General features: G+C 52.6%; 2 protein-coding genes and 1 long non-coding RNA gene across 9 annotated transcripts in view; 1 reads left to right on the top strand and 2 right to left on the bottom strand.

Moving 5' to 3' along the window:
- Positions 1–2,308: 2,308 nt before the first annotated feature.
- Positions 2,309–7,692, bottom strand: fzd5 (frizzled class receptor 5). The gene has a single exon (XM_088605833.1). It carries the CDS (start codon positions 6,688–6,690, stop codon positions 4,957–4,959), a length of 1,734 nt encoding a protein of 577 aa, XP_088461959.1. The 5' UTR covers positions 6,691–7,692; the 3' UTR covers positions 2,309–4,956.
- A 266-nt stretch (positions 7,693–7,958) lies between these two features.
- LOC148649309 (uncharacterized) lies at positions 7,959–24,271 on the top strand. 4 transcript variants are annotated; one of them, XR_015926333.1, is made up of 5 exons: positions 7,959–8,093; positions 9,898–11,221; positions 11,379–11,623; positions 12,020–12,159; positions 23,920–24,271. It is a non-coding gene; the product is annotated as an uncharacterized LOC148649309 (long non-coding RNA). The 4 variants fall into 4 exon arrangements; XR_015926330.1 differs by having other exon boundaries at positions 9,898–11,623; XR_015926331.1 differs by having other exon boundaries at positions 10,080–11,623.
- Positions 15,020–26,101, bottom strand: part of plekhm3 (pleckstrin homology domain containing M3) — a 47,530-nt gene continuing 36,448 nt past the window's right edge. For 3 of the 4 annotated variants that reach the window (XM_088605830.1, XM_088605831.1, XM_088605832.1), the window contains exons 7-8: positions 22,045–22,202; positions 15,020–19,558 (exon numbers count right to left, since the gene is read on the bottom strand). In XM_088605830.1, coding sequence (XP_088461956.1) covers positions 19,375–19,558; positions 22,045–22,202 — 342 coding nt within the window. In that variant the 3' untranslated portion in view covers positions 15,020–19,374. The remainder of the gene's footprint in view (positions 19,559–22,044; positions 22,203–26,101) is intronic. The other variant, XR_015926326.1, reaches the window with a different exon arrangement.

Below are 26,101 nucleotides of genomic sequence, written 5' to 3' on the forward strand. Positions count from 1 at the left end.
CTTTATGCTGAATCTAGTGATAGCTTTTATTTCATCTCCTATATTTATGAACACAGTGTTGCATGTGTTTTTTTTTTTCTAAATGTTGACTGGAATGGATTTGCATTTAGGAAATGTGGGACACCAGCAGAGATCAGAGGTCAGCGCAGGTCACACCTTGCAGGTCAAGGTAGCGAGGCAGCCAGGGCTCCTACAGACCTTACTGTCCAGCCAGACCTTCCACAGCTCAATTTGTTCATTAAACTGCCCACTGCGCCAAAGCTGCTTTCAGTAGTTAAAGATTGGTAGGAAGAGATCTGCTATGAGGCGGATGTGGCCAGCCTGCCGTAAGGACAAAGCCAGAGGCGACCTGGAAGCTTTTGGCGTGTCCTTCGGAATAAAATGGCATCCAGAGCATCCTTATCAGTCACTGAGACGACAGAATCAGGGCTGGGGAAAGCAACAAGCAGGCCAGGTGAGCAGCCCTCCACCGTGCGCTCACGAGAGCGCAGCAGCTGAGTCTGCGCCCCTTTCAGGGACGCGAGGGGCCGAAGTCCACATTCCAGCTTGATCCTTCTGTCTCTGGCTTCCACCCCCCCTCCCCTCAGGCACGCAGAGCTGCTGCTCTTTCACACAGGCCCCTGGGCTGCTGCGTCTCCACCTGCAGCCTTCCCCTGTCCGGTTCAGCTCGCCCTTCCTTCTCCCTGGTAATCTCGTACTTCCAGTCGCCACTTGTTGTTTTGCACTTGGCGGGTTTGTCCACCTGTAACATACTGGACTTTCTGTATTGCAGTGCACAGTGGGGCCTGAAGGAGGAGTGGCCCTTCTCCATTTTGCTTTGGCAGTTTGAGCTCATTTCAGTCTAATAAAGGGTGAATTGGAGCAGAGCAGCACATGACAGCAAGTTTACTTTCTGGTGCTCGTGCCTTGAAGGCAAGAGTCCCTTCTAATCCTGGGTCCTGTTTCTTCCCCTTTTCCAAGGATCTGAGAGGGGAAGCCTGGTGATGTCAAACTTTTTTTTCTTCACCAGGGCCTGTCTGTTTTCAGCTGTTTGATTCTTGCTCTGGGGGGGGGGGTCTTGGTCACATGTACAATACGTACGTGCTCTGTTGGGTATATTTGATTTGTTTTTCCTGAGATGTTTCACAGTTGATGACTTGAAAGAACTGGCTTATTCAAGGCTACAGTTCCTATGGGACGGGTCTGTCACCTGGGTAGAAGTGTTTTCTTTCTCCACTTAAATAACTAAGTGGTTACATGTTACTTGATTCCTTGAGGCTTTGCACTGCCACTGGGGGTCCTCATCAGAGAAAAGGGGACTATCAGTGATCTGGGCCAGAAGTCCTGCGCATCTTTTATGTCAACTCATGAATAACCACGGACCCAGGGACCGAGAAGGTCTGCTGATTTTTCAGGGCAGCCCAGCTCTGATTTGCTTAGTTGAACCAATTATTGGCATAATTACTCCAGATAAATGAGATCAAAAGCTAACTATACCTCTGCACCAGCCTCTTTAATGGTCAGCTGTATGATTCAAGCTGCAAACCCATCTGATTTGTTTAAAACTTAAGGTATTGATGGTATCTGATATTTGTGTTTCCAAGCAGACTGGGAGATAGGGTACGTTATCCTCGTACAGTACATTTCCTTGAGGACCTGGGTTTAAAATACAGGGTACCATTTCTACTCCATCATTCTAAGGCCAGTAAGACCTTAAAAGCTGTAATCAAAGACTTGAGAAGTATCCCTATAAGAGAAGCCTGACCTACTTTCTCCCAGCCCAATGAACAGAACAGGAGTGTTAAAAACTGGAGTTTTTCTGCACTCTACCCTCAGTCTGTGGGAGGAAATTAAATTACTGCAGTCTGCGTGTCTGCTGAGAGAAGGTAAAAGTAGTGTGTCATGGAGCCAGAAAAGTATCATCTCAGTTTGTGTTCCTTTCAAAACATCAGTGTGTCCGTATAGCCAGTACCTTAACATTACCTACCCCTGGTTCCTACTGCTCAACCTAGAACCAGCAGGTGTCCTTTACAAACTTCCTAATCTAGTGTCTCTACAGGGATTCACAAGTGGGCAGTCCTCAGCTGCTTTGATTTCTGCTTCTTCAGCTTTGCACGTTTGAGAGCACCTTGACGTCTCCCAGCACCTTTTTTGAAGCACAACGTTCAGCAAAAGGAGCTGTATTTCCGACAGCATGAATTGCACAACACTCAATTAAAACCAGCTTTGACTTGACTTGTTGAAAAATAAAGAAGCTGGCCAGTGCAGAGCTTAGGAACCAGAAGGAACTGCGGGTCAGACACAGCAATGAGCACAGCACACATGCCTGTTCACAGACTGTTTGACAGTTTATTCTCTACAGGTATCGGAGAAACAGACAAGAACTTTCCATTATAAATATCTAAAATCTCATTTTCTTTTAAAATCTCAGGATTTGACCATTTTAAAAAATATAGTACATACACCATTCAAAACTATTTTGTGAGCAACATAAGCCAAAGTGTTTTACAAGATTTACAACACCTGAAAGTCTTTAAAAAAAACTATTTTTTTACACTATTTTTTCCACTTCTCAGCCTATGACTCGTTCATAAATAAGACTTAAGGAGACCCGTATGATTCTAACAGTTTATACAACAATGTACATTATTTAAAAATACTACCGGTGCAATCTAGGCCATTTTGTACATCCAGGAGAGGGAGAGATACAGGCAGCAGCACAGACTTCACACTGCAGGATCTGTGCTGTAAGATACACCCCTTAGAAAACAGCTCCTGCACACAGTTCAGGACCGACTGCCTACAGCTTCACGTTGAACAGGTGAAATACTGATCATCACACCAGCAGCGACTCTCAGGATTGAGTGGACGCTGCTTTTGAGAACAGCAAACTCGCGTGACCCTTTTTAGAAATGAAACTGAAGACATTTTTACACAGTCGATCCGCATGGGATAAAAACCAGAATTCCCCCTTCAAAGTGAAATCCTGTACAGTACTTTCTCTTTCGGCTATCCTAGTGATAGGTGATGGACGTCCCGAGGAGGTTAAGGGACAAAGCAGAGGTGTTTGCTAAAGATGTTGCAATTAGGAGACTTGACCACTGGGGGGCACAGCATAACAATATAACCATTCCTATTCAACATTCAAGTGCGGAAATTGGAACATTAAATGAAAAGCAAATTAGGCCGGAGTTCTGAGGACAATATTCACGAGAAACAACGGCTGTTTTGCCCATATTGTGGTTCCCATTGTCAGGGGAAAATGATTCAATGAATCCAGGAAATAACGGAGAGGTAATGTTTCTGCTCTCCGTGGCACTATAGTAGATGTCCGGTTTTTACTTATTTTTTCCATTTTTTAAAGGGTAGATCTTCTACCCTAACTACATGAAACCATTGTTTTGGACGTCCCTCTGCTGTGCTTAGAGCGGACTCCAGCACCTCCCAGATTCTGTGGCTCAGGGCTTCACCACCGCTGGTTTAAAAAAAACCCCATCTCAACTGTGATGCAAGTTTCAGGCACTGTTCTAAAAAAAAAAAGTTCTTTTTTTCCCCCTCCACTCCAATGCTGGAGACTGTAAGCCTGGTACAGACGGCAGGAGATCAACACACCCGCTTGGAGCTCACCTGTCACGGAGCTGAGGGGCAGCCTGTTCTAACCCTCTCCCCCACTGGGGCGCGAGCACAGCTACAGCACCTACACCCAGGGGTGTCTCCGGGGGGGTGCTGGCCAAGGAGGGCCTCTCTGCCGACGGTGCGCAGGGGGCTGACCTTCCAGGGGCCGCAGCGAAAGAGGGCAGCTGGGCGTTCGTCGCAGATGAACAACGGCGCACTTTATATACCACCCGGAGGAACACCGTGACAGGACTGCAGCCAGTCCTGGCCCTCCCCGCACCGGTCAGGCGGGAGGAACGCTGGAATCCACACAGCCTGGCCCAGGGGAGGGGAGGCCCTTGCTCCTCGCACTGCGGGCAGTGAAGCCCAGGTCATTACAGGCAGAACTGCGGCTCCCCTTTGTGCCCATAGACATTATCAAACGAACGCCCATCGCCGACTGCTTCCCCTCTGGAATGGGCACAGGGCTCAGGAGTATCCCTTAGCCCAGGGATTCCCAGCCCTCCTGCTGGAGCCTCCCACTCCTCCCGGCTTGTCTCCAGCCAAACTCTCACTCGCCCAGCGGAGCCCTCCGCCGTCGCAAGAGCAGGACGGATCTGAGCCGTTTGACGTTTCAGCTGGGAAACACACCGGAGGCCACCGGTGAGCTCCATCGTCGCGTAAGTTCAAAGTAAAAAAAAAAAGTCTGTTGAGAAGACAAAAAAAACTTTTCCAATGAAGCAACCTGTTGAATCAGTCAAGGCGTGGGTTAGGTAATGAGTTAGCTGAGGCTGGAATGAAAAGCAGCGGCTGTGTTCAGCCTGCCCCATCTAGATACTGACACTCAGTCACGCACCCTGCTGGACCTGCTGAACTCCGACCCTTGGAACAAATAAATAAGAAGGACGCCCTGTCCCCCGGGCCTAGCGAGAGAGACCGCAGAGCCCCAGGGTCCGCAGTCAGCAGGACAGGCCCTGGCGTGAGTAAACCTGCGGTCCAGCCTCTGCAACTGGTCCTGTTCGGTGTTTTGAAAATGTGCTGCCAGGTCCATCTTCCCAATTCCGTTTTAAACCACAACACAGCCAGAGCAGCTCATTCGGAGCTCTTTTTTTTTTTAAACATAGCGCCATTAAAAAAAAGTCACTCAAAACACCCCCCCCAAAATTCAATTTCCTTTCCTTCTTCCGGGCACGCTCTGTCAATCTGCTGACTCCCCCAGGTGTATGGAGGGGTTGCGGTGTCGGGGCGGAGGTCGTCCAAGTCGAACAGCTCTTCCACCACTCACCTGCCGGATGAATTATCTTCCTCCCGACACGTTCCAGAACCTCAAGGAGAGGGGGGGACCCCTAGAACAGCCAGTCCGCGCCCCCCCCCCCCCAGCCCCTACACGTGGGACAGGGGCACGGGCTTGTGGTAGGAGCCGGCGCTGGCCACCCCGGTCCGGGCCGTGAGCGCCGTGCTGGCCTCGCTGTACATGGAGGCGCTGGTGGGCTTCCGCGGCTGGCAGCAGCGCCCGCCGAAGCGCCGCCACGACTCCAGGGTCTTGCCCGACCAGATCCACACGCCGGACGTGATCCCCCCCACCAGGCACATGAAGTACTTCAGCATGAAGACGGCGTAGTCGGGCCCCGCCCGGCCGCGCTCCGCCGGGCAGGAGCACCCCAGCGCCCGCTCCCAGCCCTCGCGGTAGTGCTGCTCGTACACGTAGCACGCCACCACCGCGGTGGCCGGCGCGGTGTACAGCACGGTGAAGATCCCGATGCGGAGCATCAGCTTCTCCAGCTTGTCCGTCTTGGTGCCGCCCTGCTTGATCACGCTGCGGATGCGGAAGAGCGAGACGAAGCCGGCCAGCAGGAACAGCGAGCCGGTGAACAGGTAGGCCACCAGCGGCGCCAGGACGAAGCCGCGCAGGTTGGCGATGCTCTGGTTGCCCACGTAGCAGATGCCCACCACAGGGTCCCCGTCCACGGAGCTCAGCGCCAGCACGGCGATGGACTTGACGCTGGGGATGAGCCAGGCCGCCAGGTGGAAGTACTGGGCGTAGCCGGCGATGGCCTCATTGCCCCACTTCATGCCCGCCGCCAGGAACCAGGTGAAGGACAGGATGACCCACCAGATGGAGCTGGCCATGCCGAAGAAGTAGACGAGGAGGAAGACGAGCGTGCACAGCGCGGGGCCCGTGGTCTCGTAGTGCACGTGCTGGTAGTCCGGGTTGCAGGCCACCCGGGCGTGCCCGGCCACCAGGCGCACGATGTAGCCCAGCGACACGAACAGGTAGCAGGCGGCCAGGAAGATGATGGGCCGCTCGGGGTACTTGAAGCGCTCCATGTCGATGAGGAAGGTGGCCACGGTGGCGAGGGTGGAGACGAAGCACAGCACGGACCACAGGCCGATCCAGAAGCCGGCGAAGGCGCGCTCGTCCGCGGAGAAGTAGGGCAGGTGGCAGGGCACGGCGCAGTTCAGCAGGCGGCCCGCGCGGATCCGGTTGTACAGCGGGTGGGCCTCCCGGCGGATGGGCACCAGCGGGTCGCGGCAGCGGCACTCGCCGTCGCAGGCCGGCGGGGAGGGCGGCGGCCGGCCGGCGGCGGGCGGGGGGCGTCCGGAGCGCCGGGGCGGGCCCCCCGGCGTGGGCGGCGGCGGCGTGGTGGCCTCGCTGTGGTTGTAGTCCATGCACAGGCTCTCGGCGTCGCCCTGCGCCGGCAGCCGCTCGCAGCTCATGCGCTCGGGCCACTGGAAGCCGTACTGGCTCATGAGGGGGGAGCAGCCCCGCTGGGCCCGCTCGCACACCGAGCGGCAGGGAGGCAGGGGCTTGCGGTAGTCTGGGAGGCAGATGGGCGTGTACATGCTGCACAGGAAGAAGAGCAGGTCCGGAGAGCACTGGATCTCCACCAGCGGCCAGAACTGGTGCACCTCCAGCCCCGCCTCGTCCTGCGTGTCGTGGTTGAACTGGTTGGGCATGTAGGTGAGGTTGTAGTCGATGTGCTTGCACATGGGCACCGTGATCACCTGGCACACCAGGCCCTTGGAGGCGGTCAGGCCCGGCAGGGGCAGCGCCAGCAGCAGCAAGACCGTCCCGACCGGGCCGCCGGGGAGACGGCGGTTCCGAGGGGCTCCCATGGGCGCTGGGTCAGAGAGAGGAGGCGATGCTCGAACTCCCCAAGTTTTAAAGAAATTTAAAAAAACTGCAGCGCTTGAATCTCCCAGATGCGCGCAGCTTCTGGGCTGCAGCCGCCCTCTGCTCCCCTCGCACAATCCCGGACTCTTCCCAAAGCGCGGCTTGGCGACAAAACCTCTAATTCGCCCACAGTCCTGTCAGCTCCCCCGGCGTGCGCGCACAGCGCTCCGCATGTCCCTCTCGCTTGCGGGACAAAACCGAGCCCTTGCCGAACTGCGCCGGGCCCGGTGGTCCGGTGGACAGGTGCTCCAGAGCGGGGCTCGCCGCGAGGGTTCGGGGGGCTCCGGTTCGCCTGAAACACGCGCAGGGAGAGTGAATCACCGCCCGCGTCCCCGCTCCCTCTCGCTAGAGCGGAAAAAAAAAAAAGTATTTCTCTCCCTGGTCGTTTTCAATTAGCAGCGCCGGCGTGATTTGCACAGCTCTCGCCAGCCACGATCGCAGGCTGTTCAACGCCCGTGTGTGCCTTTATGGCAACCGTGCTTCTTCACCAGCCTTTTCCCCCCCAACTTGAACGTCTTCATCAGCGACGGCAGCGCGGTGTTTTAGTTTTTTGTCTCTTCTACAAAAAGGCTCTTCAGGGCAGTGCCATGTTTAAATGATAATTATTATTTTTGTGTAAATCAAACCCCCACGTGAGATTCCGCAGTCCCGGCAGGGAAGTCGCCGTGAAGTGAAGTTCACTCCTCGCCCGTCTGGTTGGCTCTAATTAAAGACGCTCTCAGGTGGAGCTCGGCATCCTCTCCCCGTCTCTCTCTCTCTCTCTCTCGCCCCCGGCGCCGGACCCCTCATTAACATGGCTCGCAGATCCCGGCGGCGGTCGCTGCTGGTCGTCCCCCCCTGCGCTGGTGCCTGGGACCCGGCTGAGCCCGCGATACTTGCTCCCAAGTCTTTCCCAAGTTTCCGTCGGCGGCGAGCTCGGGCGGCGGAATACAGCAGCTCGCTGCTCGGCTCCGGCGAAGTGCGGTAAGCCCCGCCTGCTCCGTGGCCGAGGATACGCCCCCCACCCGGAGGCGGACCCGCCCCCTTCAGGTTTCACCCCGTTCTCTGAACGCGGAGAAGGCGTGTCGGCCGCTATTTCCCCGCCCACTTATATTACCATACCACACCCCCTCGCCTGCGGGTGGCCAATGGGAGCGTTAGTTATTCTAAGGAAGCCCGGCGTGTCCGCTCACCCCCTGCCGCCCGTGCTCGGCACTGAGGCTCTCTGACAGGTGCAATATGGCTCCTTGATCTGGTTCGGATCCGCTGATGCGCCCTCATTTTTGCTGTTCTTGTTGGTAATTTTGTCCAGTTGTAAAACACCTGTTTTTATGGAACTTGAAGTTGTTTTACCGGTGATTTTAAGGTCAGTAGCGGGTCATTTTCCAGCGCTTGATTTTAAGTGAGAGTCAAGGGTGATATGGTTTTATTAATCAGCTGTTTCCACTGTGGATTGGAACTCATCTGCTGTGCTGCAGCGACTGACGGTTTGGGGGAACAGTCTCCAGTTTGTCTGACAATGCAAAAATTATACAGTCAAATCTGCATTTAAATGTGCCTAAATTTAAGTGAAAAGTTAAAAGCTAGACTAAAAAGTTAAAAAGCACACACTCATGCATGATCCTGAGTGAGGACTATTTAATGCTTTTGTGCTTTTGGTGTATCAGAGGCTGTGGACAGTGGAGGCAGTGAGGCTCTGGACAGTGGAGACAGGGAGGCTGTGGAGAGTCGAGACAGTAAGGCTGTGGAGAGTGGAGGCAGGGAGGCTGTGGAGAGTCGAGACAGTGAGGGTGTGGCCTCAGGCAGTGGCCCAGGACCCCTGACAGGCAGGGGCAGGTGGTGGCACGATGCAGGGACACCAGAAGTGGACCAGGCAGGCAGAGTCAGGTCCTGCCTCACTGCAGAGCCCCGTGGGGCTCCCAGAGGACCCTGCACCTCAGCCATGCGTCCTGCTCTGTGTGTGTTTAAATGGACCACTCCCAGCAGGCAGCAGAGTGCAAACACCTGTATAATGGCGCTAATGTAGATTTAATCCTCTCACGGCAAACACAGGGCAGAGGGGTGAGCGGACTGTAGGAGCAGCCAGCCCCCGGCAGCAGGGAGGCAGCCCTAGGCAATGCTGCAAGTCTCCGATTTTAACGCAACGTAAAGACTCTACCTGTTGAAAGCCAAGCAACGGCCCCTCATTTTCCCGCAAATGATTAATGATGTTACAATAACCAGAGAGCTTTTAATGCTGTAGCCCATAACCATGCTTTTAAGATGGAGAGATTTAATCGAGGGTGAACGTCTTCTGTTTCGGCAACACCTGTGCTAAGACTTGCGCGATAGCAGTAAGAGTTACACAAAGAGTTACGCTCGGCTCGTGTTATTTTATTCTTCCATGCTGTTTGCTTTCTGTTATTGTTTAGGAACTGCCGACAATGACACTGTTCAGGTGGTGCTTTGATACCGATCAGTGTCATTTTAAAAAGAACAAGAGGCATCTGGCCAGCTCCTCTAGTTTGGCAAATAGAAGGTATGAGGGAGCACAGACAGAGCCCGTTTGGACCTGTGCATATATTTACATAAACACCAAAACAGGCCCAATCTGCAGACAGAACAATGAGGTCTGAGCACTGAGCCGTCAGTAACACTGTTACCTTTGGCTCTTGTATGAGTATTACCATGCCTCAGTGCTGATCAGATGTTTATTATTTCAGCTCTTTAGCCTGCCAGTGGTGCGTTCTGCAGACCAGGGTTATCAGACCTTTAAGGCACCAGATTTCTGAATATAATCACCGTCTCAAGGAGGGTTCCACTGTAGATGGGAAATCAGCATTGTTTTCCGAAGCAGTAAGCTCATCTTGTCACTTGTGTATCAGGCGACTGAGCAGCTGTGTCAAAAAGAGAGGGTGCCTCCTTTAGACATAGTAATACACTATGTGTAAGAAAAGTCAGGTTCTGCACAGTGCACTGTAATCTAAAGGATCAGGAAAAGTGCATATAAAGCATTACTATTGACTATTCTAATGAAGATTAAGAAGAAATAAAAGACAAAAACGTTGTGCCCTCTTTGACCTCACTTAAAACAACAAAAAAGATGCACAGAATATGTCAAGTGGACAAAATGTCTCAGCTGGATTAGCATAATAAATAAGCGCATTAAGGAAGTCTGTCCTCATGGGCAGTGCTGCCCACTTCTTCAGGTGATCGCGGTGTCCCTGACACTGGGTCGGCTGATCGCTGAGTCCCTGACGACTGGGCTGGCTGATCGCGGTGTCCCTGACGCTGGGCCAGCTGATCGGCTGATCGTGGACACTGGAGACCCTGCTGACCGATCCCCATGACCGTCCCTCTCCTCATTCTGCAGCAGCAGAGTCTCCTGCTCCAGAGAGAGTCTCCAGCTCCAGAGTCTCCACACTGGCCTGATGACTCTGGCAGGATTTCCTTCAGACACCAGCACCTGTGAAGCATGCATAGTCCTTGCTTCTAGCTTCAGACAGGAAAATGTGTGAGCACACGAGAGATTTTAGTGTTTTTCTCCATTTATAGAGACACAACCAAAAACACAAATGTTGAGGAGCAGTTTATTATTTTAGATTTTTTTATTTTTTAAGGCGTGTGCCCCCGACGTTCCCTGTCTCAGGAACGAAGCTGACTCCTGAACTCTCACTCCTGCAGCCTACGGGTCCAAAGTTCAACGGTGGCGATGGTGAGGTTGTTTACAACTGGGTAGGACACTATCGCCTGTTAACGCACAGATTACAGGGGCTGGCCCACGGTTACTAACTAGATTTGAACACACAGAAAAGTCCTGCACTGGGAGACAGTGAGGGAGCCTGACCAGGGAGTGAAGGTAATCAGGCATGTGCCCCTACCTCCCTCCTGCCCCCTCTCACCCCTCTGGACTCCTTTGCTCCACTGCCAATCTCCTCTGTCCACTTACAGCCTTGACAAGATCTGCTCCCTAATGTTGCCGCCTGATTGTTCTGCTGTTCGTCAGGAGAGTGAGTGTTTTGATGTGTTCTGGGAAACGCAGCGTCGAAGGATATGGATCCTCTCCTGAGGTGGTAAATAACTTAAAAGACGCTCAGGCTCTCATCTCTCCCCTCTGAGCTTCTGCTGAGGCTGTTCTCATCAGCGCTGTACGAACACGTACTGTATCTGCGAATTGGATAATGCTTTACAGTAAGTGGCAGCTCATGGTTAATTCATGAGGAAGAGGAGGTGTGTACACCGTGACTTCAAGTGCATTTCACATTATCTCCAAATGGGATTGTGTGGGCGGCTTGCTAGCACCGCGCTTGGCTTTGAAGCCTGACCGGGGATCCTTCTGTGTGGAGTTTGCATGTTCCACCTTGTGGTCACATGGGTTTTTCACCAGGTGCTCCCTGAGACAATCCAGCATCCCTCCAAAAGGTCCCTTTTCCCCGTGGCTCTGTAGCAGGCCTGTGGTCCTGCCCTGGGCACCAACCTGTCACCAGCTGTCGGATCATGGAAGGAAATAAAGAGGTACCAGGGGCAAAATCGGCCGGGGGGGCGAATGAAATTTGCCCCGACACTCATTTCTGATACATATCGAACGTTGTTCAAGTTCCTTATCGGCGCCCCTAGCGTGTTGCTCTAACAGCTGCTGAACTTGTTGCTCCGGCTATCCGTACTCTTCCAGGGCAGGCCCCGAGCCGGAATCCGCAATCGGTGTGGCAGTTCTGCGGTGCAGGCCGGGACAATGCTGCCTCCCTCCCTGCGCCCAGCCCAGACACACAGGTGTCTGCACAAAGGCCTCTATTCCTCAGCGCGTTCACATGACCGCTGTGCGACAGCAGCCCATGCACAAAGAGCCGTGATGTCACACTGTGGGATCGGTGTGCAGGAGCCCTGCCTCGCTGCAGGGACAGAGGCAGTTCTGCTCCTGTATGCACTGTATTGACCTATGGACTCTGTATTGTACTACAGTCTCTGTATTGACATAGAGTCTGTATGTATTGTATTGAACTGCAGCCCCTGTATGTACTGTATTGACCTATAGACTCTGTATGTACTGTATTGAACGACATTCTCTGCAAGTAATGTATTGAATTACAACCTCAGTATGTACTTATTGGATTACAGTCCACCATATGCAATGTATTGAACTACAGCATCTGCAGTAATGTGAAGTATTGAATTAGTGTCTTTATATATTGTATTGAATTACAGCCCCTGTATGTACTGTGTTCCTTCTGCATCTGATATACGTCTCCAAAAAGACTTTGCAGTTGTCTGGTGTGCTGTTTATTTTTTTATATCCACTTTTTTTTTTCCTTATAGGTCATCTAACCGTTCCGTTCACAATCTGCAGCCTCGACGTATGAAGCCCACGCCCCAGCTAAGCCGTTTCACCACACTTCGCTCATGGCGCCCGATCCCAGACGAGCTGTGTCACGGAGGACGCGGATGAACCCGAGCCTGTGCGTTTCCTTCGCCGTGTTTTTTATTTTGTCTGCGCGACACACCGCCCGCCGCGCCGGCCGCGCTCCCCCGAGAGCCGCCCCTCCCGTTCCCGTCAGCCCCTCGGCCCTGCCCCGCGAGCGGCTGTGCGACCGCGAGCGGCTCCCCAGCCCTCCTTCTCCCCCACCACCACCACTCTGGGCGTCGAGGGTGGAGGCCTAGACAAACGCAAACAAACACTTCCTCTGCTTCCACAAACGTTTCCTCCGCCCCTCCCGGCCCGCAACGCAGCAGTGCTGCAGGGCGGCGGGCAGGTACTCAGGCGCGTCACCCAGACCCGTCCGAGGAGCAGATTAAGCGGTGGGGCGCGGCGTTACTCGTGGCCGAGTATTTATACACCTCCGTCGTCATCCTTTTTTTTGGGGGGGCTGTGATGTTTCCCAAAAATAATCGCGTAACCCTTTGCGACAGTGATCCAAAGCACATGACCAGAACTACACTGGAGTGGCTCGGATGTAAGAAAGTGAATGTCCTTGAGTGTCCCAGTCAAAGGCGGGAATTTAAAACAATTGACAGGCAGTGGGAAGACATGGAAACTGCAGCCCTTCAGTGATTCCCAGGAGCCTTCAGAAAGCCTGAGCTCTCTGCCAAGAAGAATGGGCAAAAAGTGCACCACGTCGACGTGCATAGGTGGCTGAACCTCATCCCACAGACATACCTGTAATTCCTGTCAAAGTTGCTTCCACCAAAAACTGTCTGAATACTTATGCAATCAACATATTTCAGTATTTTCTTTTTAATTATTTTTACACTAGATATACTGTAACCGATCTTACCATCTGCAGTCTTCAATGGGAGCGTTCACATTTTGAAAAGTGTGCCTATATACTTCTGCAAGGCACTGTACCTGACACGTTTCTCCAGAGCGATTTACACATTTGCACCAGCTGGGTATTGTACTGGAGCTACAGTCTGTGGGCGAAGTTCCTTGCTCAGGGGAACACAGCATGTATCTCAGCAGGGACTCCAACCCAAAAGCATCCAGTAGGAGTCCAGAACTGTGTCCACCCTCCAGCTGCAGCTTGAAATACTGATGCTGCTCGGTTCTCCGGATTGGTGCAGGTCCAGTGGGTTCTGTTGGCCCGCTCTGCTCTGCTCTGTCAAAGCGGCGGTGTCGCTCATGAAAGTATGTAGAAGTGGAGCTGAACGCCGGTGGCCTGACCTGACCCGACCCGGCCCAGCCCAGCACAGCCCAGTCCAGCCCGGTTCAGCCACTAATTGCTGCTGATCTGCTGAACCCTGTGCATCACTGTGTGGCTGGCGGACGAGGGGGACAATACGAAGAAGGCAATTCAGCTTTTCACAGAACAGACCTCGCTTTCAATCACTGTTGCTTTTTTCTTCGTTTTTTTTGCAGGATCCTTGAAGCATCCTTTTTTCCTTTTCTTGTCCGATGGCATTTCTGCCCCGTGTTGTCAGAGTCCTAAATGAGTCTTGACTGCCCTGCGGAAGCACAGCGGAGGCACCAACGAGACGCTCCGCTCGCTACAGTAAAGCCATTGTGGTTTCTGGGCGAAGCACTAATTGGTAGCGACAATTAGGCACCGCGGACACTCATGTTCAATTTGCCAGGCCCTCAATAAAAATCAGCCACAAATGAGCTTGGCCGCATGGTGCGCGCACACACATGTGCTCAAGAAACTGGGGAGCTTCTCCTATACTCTTGAAAATGGAGAGGAGGGGCAGCCAGGCAGCTGGGGCTCAGTGGGACAGCAGTAAGGCTAGACTCGTCACAGGGGAAAAAATAAATGTCAATACATGGAGCAGCAGAGGGGAAGATTAATCATTTTTCGCAGTCAATGGGGACATCAGCACCCATTGCACAAACGTGTTTTTTTAACATGGAAGGTCTTTGCACAACCCACCACATTCATCCTTCGGTTTTCCTTTGATTCTACATTGCCGTCGTAAATAAACGCTGAACTTATGCTGAATGCTGACTGCTGAATAAACGCCACAGCGGTCAAATGTCTCTGGAAGGGGAGAGAAGAAATTGAAGGGGGACATATAACAGTGGTGCACATACCTGAACTCACCATGATTCATTGGCAGTGCGTGACGCAAAAGGTCTTCCCCCGTCACACTTCCTGGTCATCAGCTGTGACTGGTCCTGTCAGGTGCTGATTATCAAGATATTAAGTCCACAGAGAAGCAAGGGAATAACTAAACATCAAACATGCCCGCCTGTGAGCACCTCGGACACACTGCTGCATCTTCTAAACCATTCAAACATTTTGAAACATCTTTATTTCTGCCAGGAAGGCAACATTTTAGTGCGGGAAGAGTGGGGACCCTGGCACAGCAGACCCTGCGAGATGGAAGATGCGCCCGTCAGCGTGGTAAACCCTTCGACGACCAGTGGAATCCCTGTGTAAATAAGAGCTGGTGTCTGAGTGGGTAGAATTACAGCCTTGTGCAGGCCAGGAGCGAGCGGCCCCGTGCCCAGGTCTCCCCACGCTGGCTTCAGAGCTCGGCCAGGCAGGGAGAGCACCACTGCGGCTCTTGGGTCTGTTTATTGAATACAGGAGAATAAAGTTGCTGCGAGACCCTGGCGTGAATTGGCCGAGTCGCTCGGTACAGGTTCACCCGAGGCCACCTGACGAGGTGGGACACAGCCGGTTGGAGGTTTTTAAAGCCTCTTGATCCCGAGCCCCTCCCCCAAGCGCTGCTTCAGAGAACTCGCTGGGGCTTCGTCGAGGTCTCAGAACAGCCCTGCGGAGTGTGCGATGCCGACGAGATCAGGGGTACATGAACACGGCCTTTCTAGCCTGCAAACTGAATTGTGAAGTTAAAAACAATGAAGACAGCAAATCGAAATGATGGTGTTAAGCAATTTATTTGCCTCAGTGGTAAAAAAAGGTTTTTAAACAGTCTCTCTACTTGCTCAAGAAATCAGCTGCTACATGTTGTCGACGTAACACATAAAATACAGGTCATTCACAGGAACAGGGAAAGCCTTTACTAGAACCCAGCAGCTCTCAAAACGCAAATACAATAAATACGAATAAATAGGAAAGAACACATGAGAAACGCACCAGTTGTGTCCACATTATCTTTAAAACCCCAGAAATGCTAAGTGATTCAAAGTCAGCAGTGCTCAAAACAAGGAGTGAAGCTAGTTCTCCTCCAGAAGACGTATAGTTACCCGTACACCAGACCTGTACTACACGCCTGAGCACCCCCTTGCCCACGACTCAAGCTGAAGCACTGAGGGTCCCTGACTGTGTCGTTCTGTCCCAGCGGTTTTGGAAGAGTAGTGTCTGGGCTGCTCCCATCCTGACGCCCAGCCCTCTCCCGCCTGCCTGGTTTCCAGGGAAAGCCTGTCCCCCCCCCTGCGTGTGAACAACACAGGGGTGACCCCGCCTTTCCTCCCTCCCTGGCTGGGAGAGAGCCAGGACGCCCACCTCGGCTTCCCACAACCACCTGCGTGCTCCGAGCCTCACAGCAACGCAACAAACTCCATCCTTGCAGAAAAAGCAAAGGGCAGGGGGGTCATCGACACATGCACCCCAGCCCCCCATCTGGGGAACCCCTCAATTTCTGCTTTTGCGTTTGCTCACAAACTGTATGTACCCCTCCGAACACAAAGAATGGTACCATAAATCCCCACTGCCCGCCATTAGTTTTCTGGCTTCGTCACAGCTGAATTATTATCGTCAGTGGGAGCACAGCACCTGGTCAGATCCTGGAGGAGGCAGAGCCTCGGGTCCCCTCTGTGCCCCATACCCAGCAGCCAGATGGGACGTCCCCGTAGGGAGAGGCTGAGCCAGTTCGGGGCCCCATCTTGCACGAAGGCAGAAGGCTGGCGAACCCACAGGGAGAGCCCAGAAAGTCGCGGTACAAAGCGGCACACTCCTCCCGCCCACGCCAGCCCACATATTTACACTGCTTTCAACAAGAACACAAGCGTGTTGCCTTCTTAGAGCAAGTATTATGGTTAAAGGTAAAGAAAGCCATGGTGGACTTTAAAGTTCCCTTTCATCTTCTGTGACGTGGGGATCTAATGGTTTTGTTCGTAAAAGATCAAACCCTGACTGCACCTCGAGTCGCCCCCCCCAGTAAAAAGACACTTCCCACGGGACAGCCAGCTGGAGCTCTCTTGGCTCTCTGCTCCTGTCCAACATGAGTGCCACCTCCTCTAGCTCCAGAGAACCATCGCCACACGTCTCGGCGAGCAAACCAACAAACCACCGCACTCCTCTCCAGCCAGCCGACATGGTCTCTAAGAGGGCCACGTCCTGACCCTGACGAGCAGCTGCCGAGGCTGGGACAGATGCCGAATGTGCACCTTGAAGCTCGCTGGGCAATCGGAAGAACCCGAGCCAGCGCTCGTGCGACTCTCTGAACGTGAAATTCCCTTTTGACTGGGAAATGCAGCTGCATCAGTGGGCGGGCTACACTTTCGAGAACCTGTATAAGTGGTCATAACTGTCCCCTGCTCTTCCAGGATGTGCCAGCAGTGTGTGTGCTGAATAACTGCTCACTGCTCCAGGTTAGGCTTCTTTGGATCAGCTTGGCAAGCGACCTGAGATCCTGCACTGAGAGGCTCTGTTCCTACACCCCTCTGCGTTTCCGATAGCCTGGGCATCAGCAGGCCGGCAGAGCCGCAGCTGAGAGGCAGCACACCGAGACCACTGCCTGGCCCGGCCCGCGGACTGTCTGTCTGTCTGTCTGCGCACGCGAGAAAGAGAGAGAGAGCGCTGCCGTGGCATCAGGCCTGCCAGGCAGTAGCGATGCCATTGGCTTCGGAGCAGGTGTGGGCAGCGAGGAGGTGTGCAGTCAGTCCTTTCCAACACCTTCCTCAGCAACAAAGATTCACACATGGAGTCTTACAGCAATTGATAGACTCCAACAAAAACCAGAGCTTGTCCAATAGGTACTACTTGTCCTTAGTGGTGAAAACAGAAAAGCAGGCGGGCCAGCTGGGTAGGGAACATTGGAACAGGCAAATACAGATGACTCCCCCACCTCTGGGTCTTCTGGGAGACAGGATGACCACATTGAGATACAGGAAACTGCGCCAGGAGACGAGTCAACACCGAGCGGACAGAGAAGGCACCAGGACACGTCAAGCACTCCTGGATCAATACAACTGCACAAGGCCAGTAATGGTTGCATAGGGGAAAGTTAAAACCTCAAGCCTTTCAACAAAATTAATAAAGCACCACACCTCATAGTCATAAAGCACACAGTACATTATTGCCCAAGTTTCAAGTATTTAGAAAGAACAACTCAGACGTGTAGCATCTGTACAGAGAGATGAAGGAGACGGGGAAAGAGCTTCCTCAGGAGACCTCGGCCCTCAGCTCCCTCCCAGTGGGGACCCGTTCAGCTGAGTCCCATTCAGCCCAGACTGAAGCTTTGGTTGCCTGTGTGCCGCTGCTGCTCCTGTCTGGGAGCAGAAAAGGGGTAAGATCAGGAGAGGTGACCCAGACGTCCCAAGTGAGTACTTAGACACACAATACACCCCAAATCTGGAGTCCAGGAGGCCCTGGGGGTCATCAGAGACAGATTGGGGGTTCCCATGGTGCTCTGACAACACACTGCATAAGGCAGACCATCGCTGGTATAAAAGCCAGTCTTCAGTTCTGTTTAAAGTAGCAGAAATGCCACGTTTGATGGACATCTTTGAACCTGCAGGCACCGTTTCTCAGAATTTCATTTTCGATTTCAATTTTTTAATTTCATAAGCACTCTAGTCACAGAGCTCTCACCTCCGTTGAAACCAGGACGGTGGGGATTCCCCCCCTCGAGAGCAAAGACCTGACGACAACAACAAGCAGGACAAGAGCTCGGCCTGCACACCCCACCTCTGTTTGCACACCCACATCGCCCCCAGGGGATGTTTCAGAACACGCATTCCAATTTCACCCTCAAACATTGCAACACTGCTACACCTGGGGGCAGCTCAAGTCTGCGGCGCCGACGTCAAGCGTGCCCTTATTGATTAAAGAGCCCCTCCTTCCTGAATGTCATATCATCTGAGCCTATCAGCTAGGTCACACGACAACGCCATGCACACAGGCTAAACTCCCACTCTGCCTTAACCCAGGAGCAGAGCTGCACTGCTTTTTGGCTGCAGCAAATGAAAACTGAATACAGAGGTTTCTGAGCCGGATGGGGGTTGCCCACATGTTGTGAACTCCTTTACCAGTCGGTGCCAGCCCAGCACCCCAGGAGCGCGGTGCTGTGGCGGGGTGATGGCACCTAGATGTGATGACAGCCTCCGAGCATCTGCTGAGCAATTCTCCAACTCCACACCTGGAAAGGGCAACCCAGAAATCCCCCTCACTGTCTGGAGACCTGGTAATAAGGGGAATGAGAAAGACAACGTCCCTCCTCGATTTCATTTGATCATTAATGGCGAAGATGAAACAAAACCCAAGGAGGTCCATGGTTCATCGTGGCCTTGACTGTTGGAGATGGTCAGATGAGCACCTGTCTCTTTAGCACAAAGCATGCTGGTCTCCGCGTCGCAACAGCTCTCTACTCCAGGACTGGTCCATCGCTCTCTGGCTGGCTCACCTCCTCCCAGCGGCTCTGGCACAGACAAGATGTGCTGACCTCCGACCCCAGCAGTGCCCCCGGCCGGCCTCAGAGCCGGGGGTGTTCACTGCTACTTGCTCTGCGTTCAGGAGTCCATTTGGGCACCAGTTCGGAAACGGCTCTGGTTTATGGAATCCAATAAAAACCGTCCCGAATTCTAGGAGAGCACCCAGGTGCTGGGCCCGGGGTTTTATCCCAGGCTCGTCAGCTGGCTGCCTTTCGGCCTCCTACAAGTCATGCTGCACTTTCCTTCTCTTCCCCCTTAATTAAAACGCCAGTTCACATCCCTCAGAACTGTTTTTCCCTTTTTCCGCGTCGCGGTTGTGTTGTGTTTGTCACGGCTGATGGATGCCGCAATTTTCGAAGATGAAAGGCGCTGAAACCTCCCGGGTAATTTGGCGGCTATTACAGAGTGCACCCCCCTCGGGGGAAGGGAAGCAGCGAGTCTCGGGAAGCAGGGCGGTGCTGCGTGGGAGAGGTGCCGGGGTGACCAACGCAGGCTCAAGAGCACAGGCCGGTCCGGCCAGGCCAGACCGGGGGGGGACGGGACTGTCCAGTGACCCGAACTCCTCCCACACGGCCAGGCCCCAGGCACGCTCACACGCCGCACACACCTCCAGGCTCCCCCCTCAGGTGTCCTGGAAGGGCAGCTCGAAGCAGCCGAAGGAGTCGCCGCCGGCCCCGCTCTCCTCGGCCTCCCGCTTCCTCCAGAAGGACGGCGGCTTCTCGTGCAGCTCCCGGCGGACGCAGCGCGGGCAGGGCCGGGCCCGCGAGCGGCACTCCGCGTGGAAGACCGCGCCGCAGGCCTCGCACCTTCAGGACACGGGGTGAGGGGGGAGGGGGAGACAGAGAGAGGGGGGCGTCAGTGCGTTTCCAGACACCAGGCTCAGGCAGAACAGGCTTCACGCGTTCTTCTGGACTGGGTTTTATTTCGTGCCGCTGCCCAGAGGAGCGGCCAGCCTTCGGGTCACACCGAAAGCGGGAGCCCCGAGTTCTAGGCAGGTACCCCAAGACACACGTGCAGCTTCAGAAAAGGCGGGCCGGAGCTCAAAATCTGAAAAAAAAAAAACAGTTATTCGCGATCCCTGGCTGTCTCATCAAACCCATACACTGGGCAGAAGTCTGGGTGACTTATTGCCCATCTAGATAATGAAGCTCTCGGCTCCTAAGCTTCATGAGGGTACAGGAGAGTAAAGGCTGCTGCCTCTCCACAGACCAACTGTACCACCATGCTAGAGAAGACTGCTCTCGCACTGTTCCCATGAGTCAGCGGTTCCCAACCCTGGTCCTGATGCCCCACACGCCTGCTGGTTTCCATTCCCGCCCACCTTCATTAGATCATTGAGGCCTTCCTCGACCTAAGACGTCGCTACAACTGAATGTTTTATATTTCAACTCTTGTGACCGGTTTGGTGATTGTATTTTGCTTACGAAAAAACAACAGGTCCAACATGTTCCAAGAGCTGGGAACAAACCGTTCCAATTAATCTCGTTGTTCAGTCAACGAAGGGTTTGATTGTGTAACCGAGGGCTCGGCTGGAACAAATAAAACCAGCAGGTGTGTGTGGGGCACCAGGACCAGGACTGGGAACCACTGCCACGAGTCATGGGGCCTCAGGCACAGGAGACATTCCAACACGTTCCCTCTGCACCTGTTTCAGCTCACGATGAAAACAGCGCACTGAAGTGGCAAAGAGTCACAGCAATCTCGCAGGACAGTAATCTAGTCCTGGCACAGACTCCAAAGATTTGGGTATGGCTATGCAACAGGGAAGAGATTTTTTTTTTATTCCTTTTTACCAAAAAGCGCCGTAAACTGAACGCGCAACAGATCACGTTAGAAACCTGCCCTTCCTTTGTTTTCTGCTCATAAGGAAACGGAGGAGGGGCAGAGTCCTACACTGTTCCTCACACAGCACGTCAACACCAGCACTACTGCCCTCTGGCAGTACAGCCTTCACAGAACTCAGACTATCCAGGAGCACAAAACGAAGGTTCTGGTCCAGCAGAGGATGCTCCAGCCACCACGCTCATGCCTTTGCCATGCTGTCGAGGACGGTGCCCTGTGCCAGATGGCCGGCTCTCGTGTGCACCCTCTCTTCTGTTTGTGAGTCAGTAACTAATATGAAGATCTATCTTCTTAACTGCATCCCTGTCAACTGGTTACCTACAGTAAGATGGGTCAGCCTGTCCTGCACTCTCTCAACACGGACCTTGAACGGGTCATTAAAGTCTCAAAGCAAACTAGCAGGAGGAACTTAAGGACTTAAAGAAGCAAAGACTGTGATCTGTTAATAACCAATATTTCCAAATGCTACTGCATCTTAAGACCTTAAAGTGCATTGCTGTCAGTAAATTTGGGGTTATACATGTTTTCTATTTTTGCCATTTTTAAATATGTTCAGGTTTTGTTACAATGCTGTAAAATTTAAGACTTTGGACATTTTAAAATGCGACCACTGGGAAATATACAAAACTAACTAAGAATTTAGTAAGGTTCTACATATAAAGAAATTTCTAATGAAATATACTAATGGCTTAAAAGACTCCTACACTCAACACTTTTAGGACAGCCTTCTGACACATTGTTACATTCACAACTTATCTTACTACAGAGAAAAGCAGGAGTCATCTTCATGTGATGGTAAACAGCTTGAGACTGTTTGTGGCCCCAGTTGTTATGGTAAAACAAACAAAACAGTGGATTACTTCAACACAGATCTGGAATGGAAGCAGGTCACTTATTCACCCACTGGGAAGATGGAGAAAGTTTGCAGAGAAGCACCCAGCTCAGGGTCCCGTCCTCTCGGAGCTCCTGGCCGGCAGCAGCCATAAGCCGCATGGTGCCAGAGGCCACCTTGCTCAGCCTGACTCTGCCCGACTCAGGTATTAATAGCTGTGTCCGTTCCCGTGAGATGGTATCGGATGGCTGAGAGAGCTCTGGGCGATGGGCCCTGACATGGGGGGCCACAGCCTGCGCCCGCAGAGGAGTGGCTGTGCTCTGTAATCGCTCATCCCCGTGGAATGCGGAGACAATCTGGACAGGGGCTCCCAAATGCCGAGAAGGAAACCACTGCTAGTTACGCAGAAGCGGGGGCCTGTGTTTCTGTGCAGTGATGACTTTTTAATAATGGAATTGTCTGTGGGTTGGTTCGCCTCGGGATGGGTGCGCGTGTGTGAGCACGCACGCGTGCAACCTGCGCCTGTGACTCCGAGCACTGTTTGCACACTGGTGTTTCCTGGGGCACGTGGGGCGTCTCAGGCGAACAAGTGCATGTTTGTCAGGCACCCTGGCTTACCGCTTGGTGGCCGCGTTCTGAAAGGGGAAGATGATCTGCCCGTTCTGGCAGAGCTCACAGATGAAGCCCTTCTGGCTGCACAGGCTGCAGCTGTACACGTGAGAGCTGGCAAACTTGATCACCTTGGACAGGAAAGGGGCCAGCTTGCCGTCGATCACCTGCAGGGGAACATCAAAGCACGAGGGCATGAGCAAATCCCAGGTCAATCCGAACAGGGAAGCTCGCAGATGTTTACTGGAGGTAAAAAAACAAGCAAACTATGGAAAACAAGAGAAACTTATATGTACCTTGAGATCAATGGATTTTGGAAAGATTTGCTGGAGTTTATTTGGAGCAAGCAAGAAGATCATGGATTGTATGAAAAAAGGAAAGATCTGAAAGTCATCCATGGATCCTAGCATCATCGGAAACTGCTGGCTCCATTCCCAGCTGAGACCAGAAAGAACTGGGAATAGATAACCGGAGGTGTGATCCACTCTGTCTCCAGTACTGCTGACACCACCCAGAGATTTTCTCTGCAGCATGGCAAAAAGTGTTTTCTTGTCTTCTACAGAAATACACCGCTTTGAAAATAGGAAGACTGTATTGGGATGCACAGAGGTCACATTGTCCTTCTGAAATCTGCACCTGTAGCTATTGGAATGGATGACAGGCAGGTGTGTTGTTTAAAAAGGGTGCTGCAAACAGCCAATTGTGTGCACAACATTTTAAAAAGAAAACTACCCAGAAGCAAAGGGACCTGGGAGAAAAGAGGTGACTGCAGCTCCACCAATTTTGTGGAGCACACTGTGGATTGTGGAGTACGGAAATATTAAATTCCGGAAGGAGAGAACAGTGCCAGTAACACTTAAAAAGCAATATAATAATTTGGACAAAGAGTCAAATCATTAGATTATTCCAGGTCAGAGAATTTTCAAACTTACTTCACACCCTGTTTTGAGCAGATGTTTCACAGCAGTGTTGCCATAATATTGTCTATATAAAACTGTGCAAGCCTCATTTCTGCAGCATTCTCAGAAACAGCTCAGAATCTGTCTGTCCGCACTCTTCGAAACAAAGTGCTTGCTACAAGCTTTAACGGAATCCACAGGAACGCACCCCAAAAACTAATGAAGGCAAATAAGGGCTTTTAGGCTGCTGGAAAAAATAATATGTGAATGCCATTTATTAGCCGTCCAGTTAATCGGCAGGACTTTGAAAAGTGCTGGTCTGAAGAAAGTGCATTGTGGCGATGAATAGGGGAGGAATGGCGATTGTGCTGCGGGCCAGACCTCCCCCAGACTCTCACTGGGGCAATAACAAGAGGCCACACCTGGCACTGGTGCTGCAAACCAATTAAAGAAGCTCTGAGCATTCTTGAGCCTTGAGAAAGAGAGAAAAGGAGAAATAAAGGCAGGGTGGGGGTGGGGGAGAAAGGAGCCCCCACCTTACTCTGAGTGCCGGCGGAGAGGAGAGGCAGTGAAAAGCGCCTCTGTGGCGGCAGGGAGGTTTCCTTCTTGGCCCTGGAGGGGGTGGGGGGGGGGGGTAGGGGGAGATGGGGCGGGGGGGGCAGGCAGCACGGGCGCACAGGACTCTGAGAAAGTGCCACTGGGCCGGACTCGGCCGCACACCTGCATTCCCACACGGCACTTGCACACAGAGGCAGAGGGAGGCAGAGTGCGAGAGCAGCTCCACAGCGAGAGAGCGAGAGTGATAACTCCTGACCTGGGCACGCTGCACTGGCTCCCTGTGGAACTCAGAATGGAGTTTAAGGTTCTTCCACTTACATATAAAGCACTGAGCAGCCTAGCAGCAGCATGTTTCCTTATGGACTAATTACATGAGCACAGTCAAGCATTTCTGAGATCTAATTCTGGCCTTCCGACTCTACTGCAGGTCAGGCTCCACACACTGGGAGACAGAGCCTTCTCACTCTGATGAAGACCAGGCTCCACACACTGGGAGACAGAGCGTCCTCACTCTGATGAAGACCAGGCTCCTCACACTGAGAGACAGAGTCTCCTCACACTGGGAGACAGAGACTCCTCACTCTGATGAGGACCAGGCTCCTCACACTTAGAGACAGAGCCTCCTCACTCTGATGAAGACGAGGCTCTTCACACTGGGAGACAGAGCCTCCTCACTCTGATAAAGACCAGGCTCCACACACTGGGAGACAGAGCCTCCTCACTCTGATGAAGACCAGGCTCCTCACTCTGATGAAGACCAGGCTCCTCACTCTGATGAAGACCAGGCTCCTCACACTGATGAAGACCAGGCTCCTCACACTGATGAAGACCAGGCTCCTCACACTTAGAGACAGAGCCTCCTCACTCTGATGAGGACCAGGCTCCTCACACTTAGAGACAGAGCCTCCTCACTCTGATGAAGACCAGGCTCCTCACTCTGAGAGACAGAGCCTCCTCACTCTGATGAAGACGAGGCTCTTCACACTGGGAGACAGAGCCTCCTCACTCTGATGAGGACCAGGCTCCTCACACTGAGAGACAGAGCCTCCTCACTCGGATGAAGACCAGGCTCCTCACACTGGGAGACAGAGCCTCCTCACTCTGATGAGGACCAGGCTCCTCACTCTGATGAGGACCAGGCTCCTCACACTGGGAGACAGAGCCTCCTCACTCTGATGAAGACCAGGCTCTTCACACTGGGAGACAGAGCCTTTACTTTTGCAGCACCATGATTGTGAGACTCACCACCCTAATACATCAGAGACTCTGCAACTGCGAGCATTTTCAAAACTCAAGTAAATAGCCATCATTTCATCAACATAAAACTGAATTTTACTCGTGGTTTCATTTGCTACTTTTGCTTTCGATTTGTTTTTACGCACATACTCGAGGACAGTTTGCGAAGGTCTTTTCATTCTTCTCTGCCAGCCAGCTGTGAAAGCTTAGGGCTTAGCCATGGGGCAGAGAGCAGAAACGCACACAACCGGCGGATCCGCCGCAGTACAAACTACAGGCTGGCCAGGAGAGGCCACTGTGCCACCCGGAGCAGGGGGGACCACCCACCACGCGCGCGAAAGGGCACCGAAACTGGGCCGTGCCTGAGCACAATGCCCGTGCTCTCACTGGAGCAGCAGCAAGAGCAAGAGCAAAACAGCAACAGCGTCCAACGACGAAGTAGCTGGTGGCCAGACACTCAGACTCCTGTTCACAGCTGGCAAGGCTGCTCCACTTGTGCAGCGTTTGCATCCAAACACAGATGGATTTTTGTGACATGAAAAAAAAAAAAAAAAAAAAAAACGACTCCGTTATATTTCTGCTTTATTCTTTCAGTTTGTTATTTTCACGCTCCCCTAATTTACTGAGGCAGGCAGAAACAGGGCTTTTGTCACTGTCCCAGCAGGGATGAAGGACAGCACTTGTTCTATCGCTCCGGTTCTCTGGAGGGATGAGAAGGAGGTCCCAGCCCCTGCAGGACAGCCCTCAACTCCAGCGGTCTCAGCCTGGCAACAATAGACACTATAGGCCCCCCCAAAAAACCTTAAGTAAACCCTGGGGATGTCTAGTTAACTAGTCTGAGCTACAAAAAAAAAAATGTAAGAATATACATTCAGGCAAGCTCCAAGGCATGGCTACAGTCCAGAAATCAAAGGCTTGAGTGAGGGCTGATTTATGCAGCCTGTTATAAGTGAAACATAGATTTCCTAACCAGTCCTGGCAGCTGAATATTAGATTAATTAAGCATATCGATAATTTGAGAAGCAAGGACGAACACATTGCGACTCTAAGCTCTGAAACAGGGGTGGAATGATTTATTGTCAGCCAGTGTAGTGCAGGAGACAGAGGGGGGAGTGGAGTGGGATGCAACAGCCCGTTACTGGCACAGTGCACAGACAGCTCACCTTTACAGAATACATTGCCTTGAGAAGGTGCTCATGCTGTGGAGAGACCCTATATAATCAACCCTGTCTGAGCCCCCGATGGGCCCGAGTTTTGGCTAACCCAGGGATTAAGACACTCCCTGGTAACACTAGCAGCTGTAATTAATGTTTATAATCCACATTCTTCAAGCCATTGCCTCTTAAGGCTATGAAAACAAATCAAAACAATGC

Source organism: Lepisosteus platostomus, chromosome 14 (assembly GCF_059453375.1).
Source record: "Lepisosteus platostomus isolate fLepPlt1 chromosome 14, fLepPlt1.hap1, whole genome shotgun sequence".
NCBI classification, from domain to species: Eukaryota; Metazoa; Chordata; class Actinopteri; order Semionotiformes; family Lepisosteidae; genus Lepisosteus; species Lepisosteus platostomus.

Bases quoted from the DNA above. Each gene is read 5' to 3' on its own strand.
- fzd5 (XM_088605833.1), bottom strand. From the start codon at position 6,690: ATGGGAGCCCCTCGGAACCGCCGTCTCCCCGGCGGCCCGGTCGGGACG.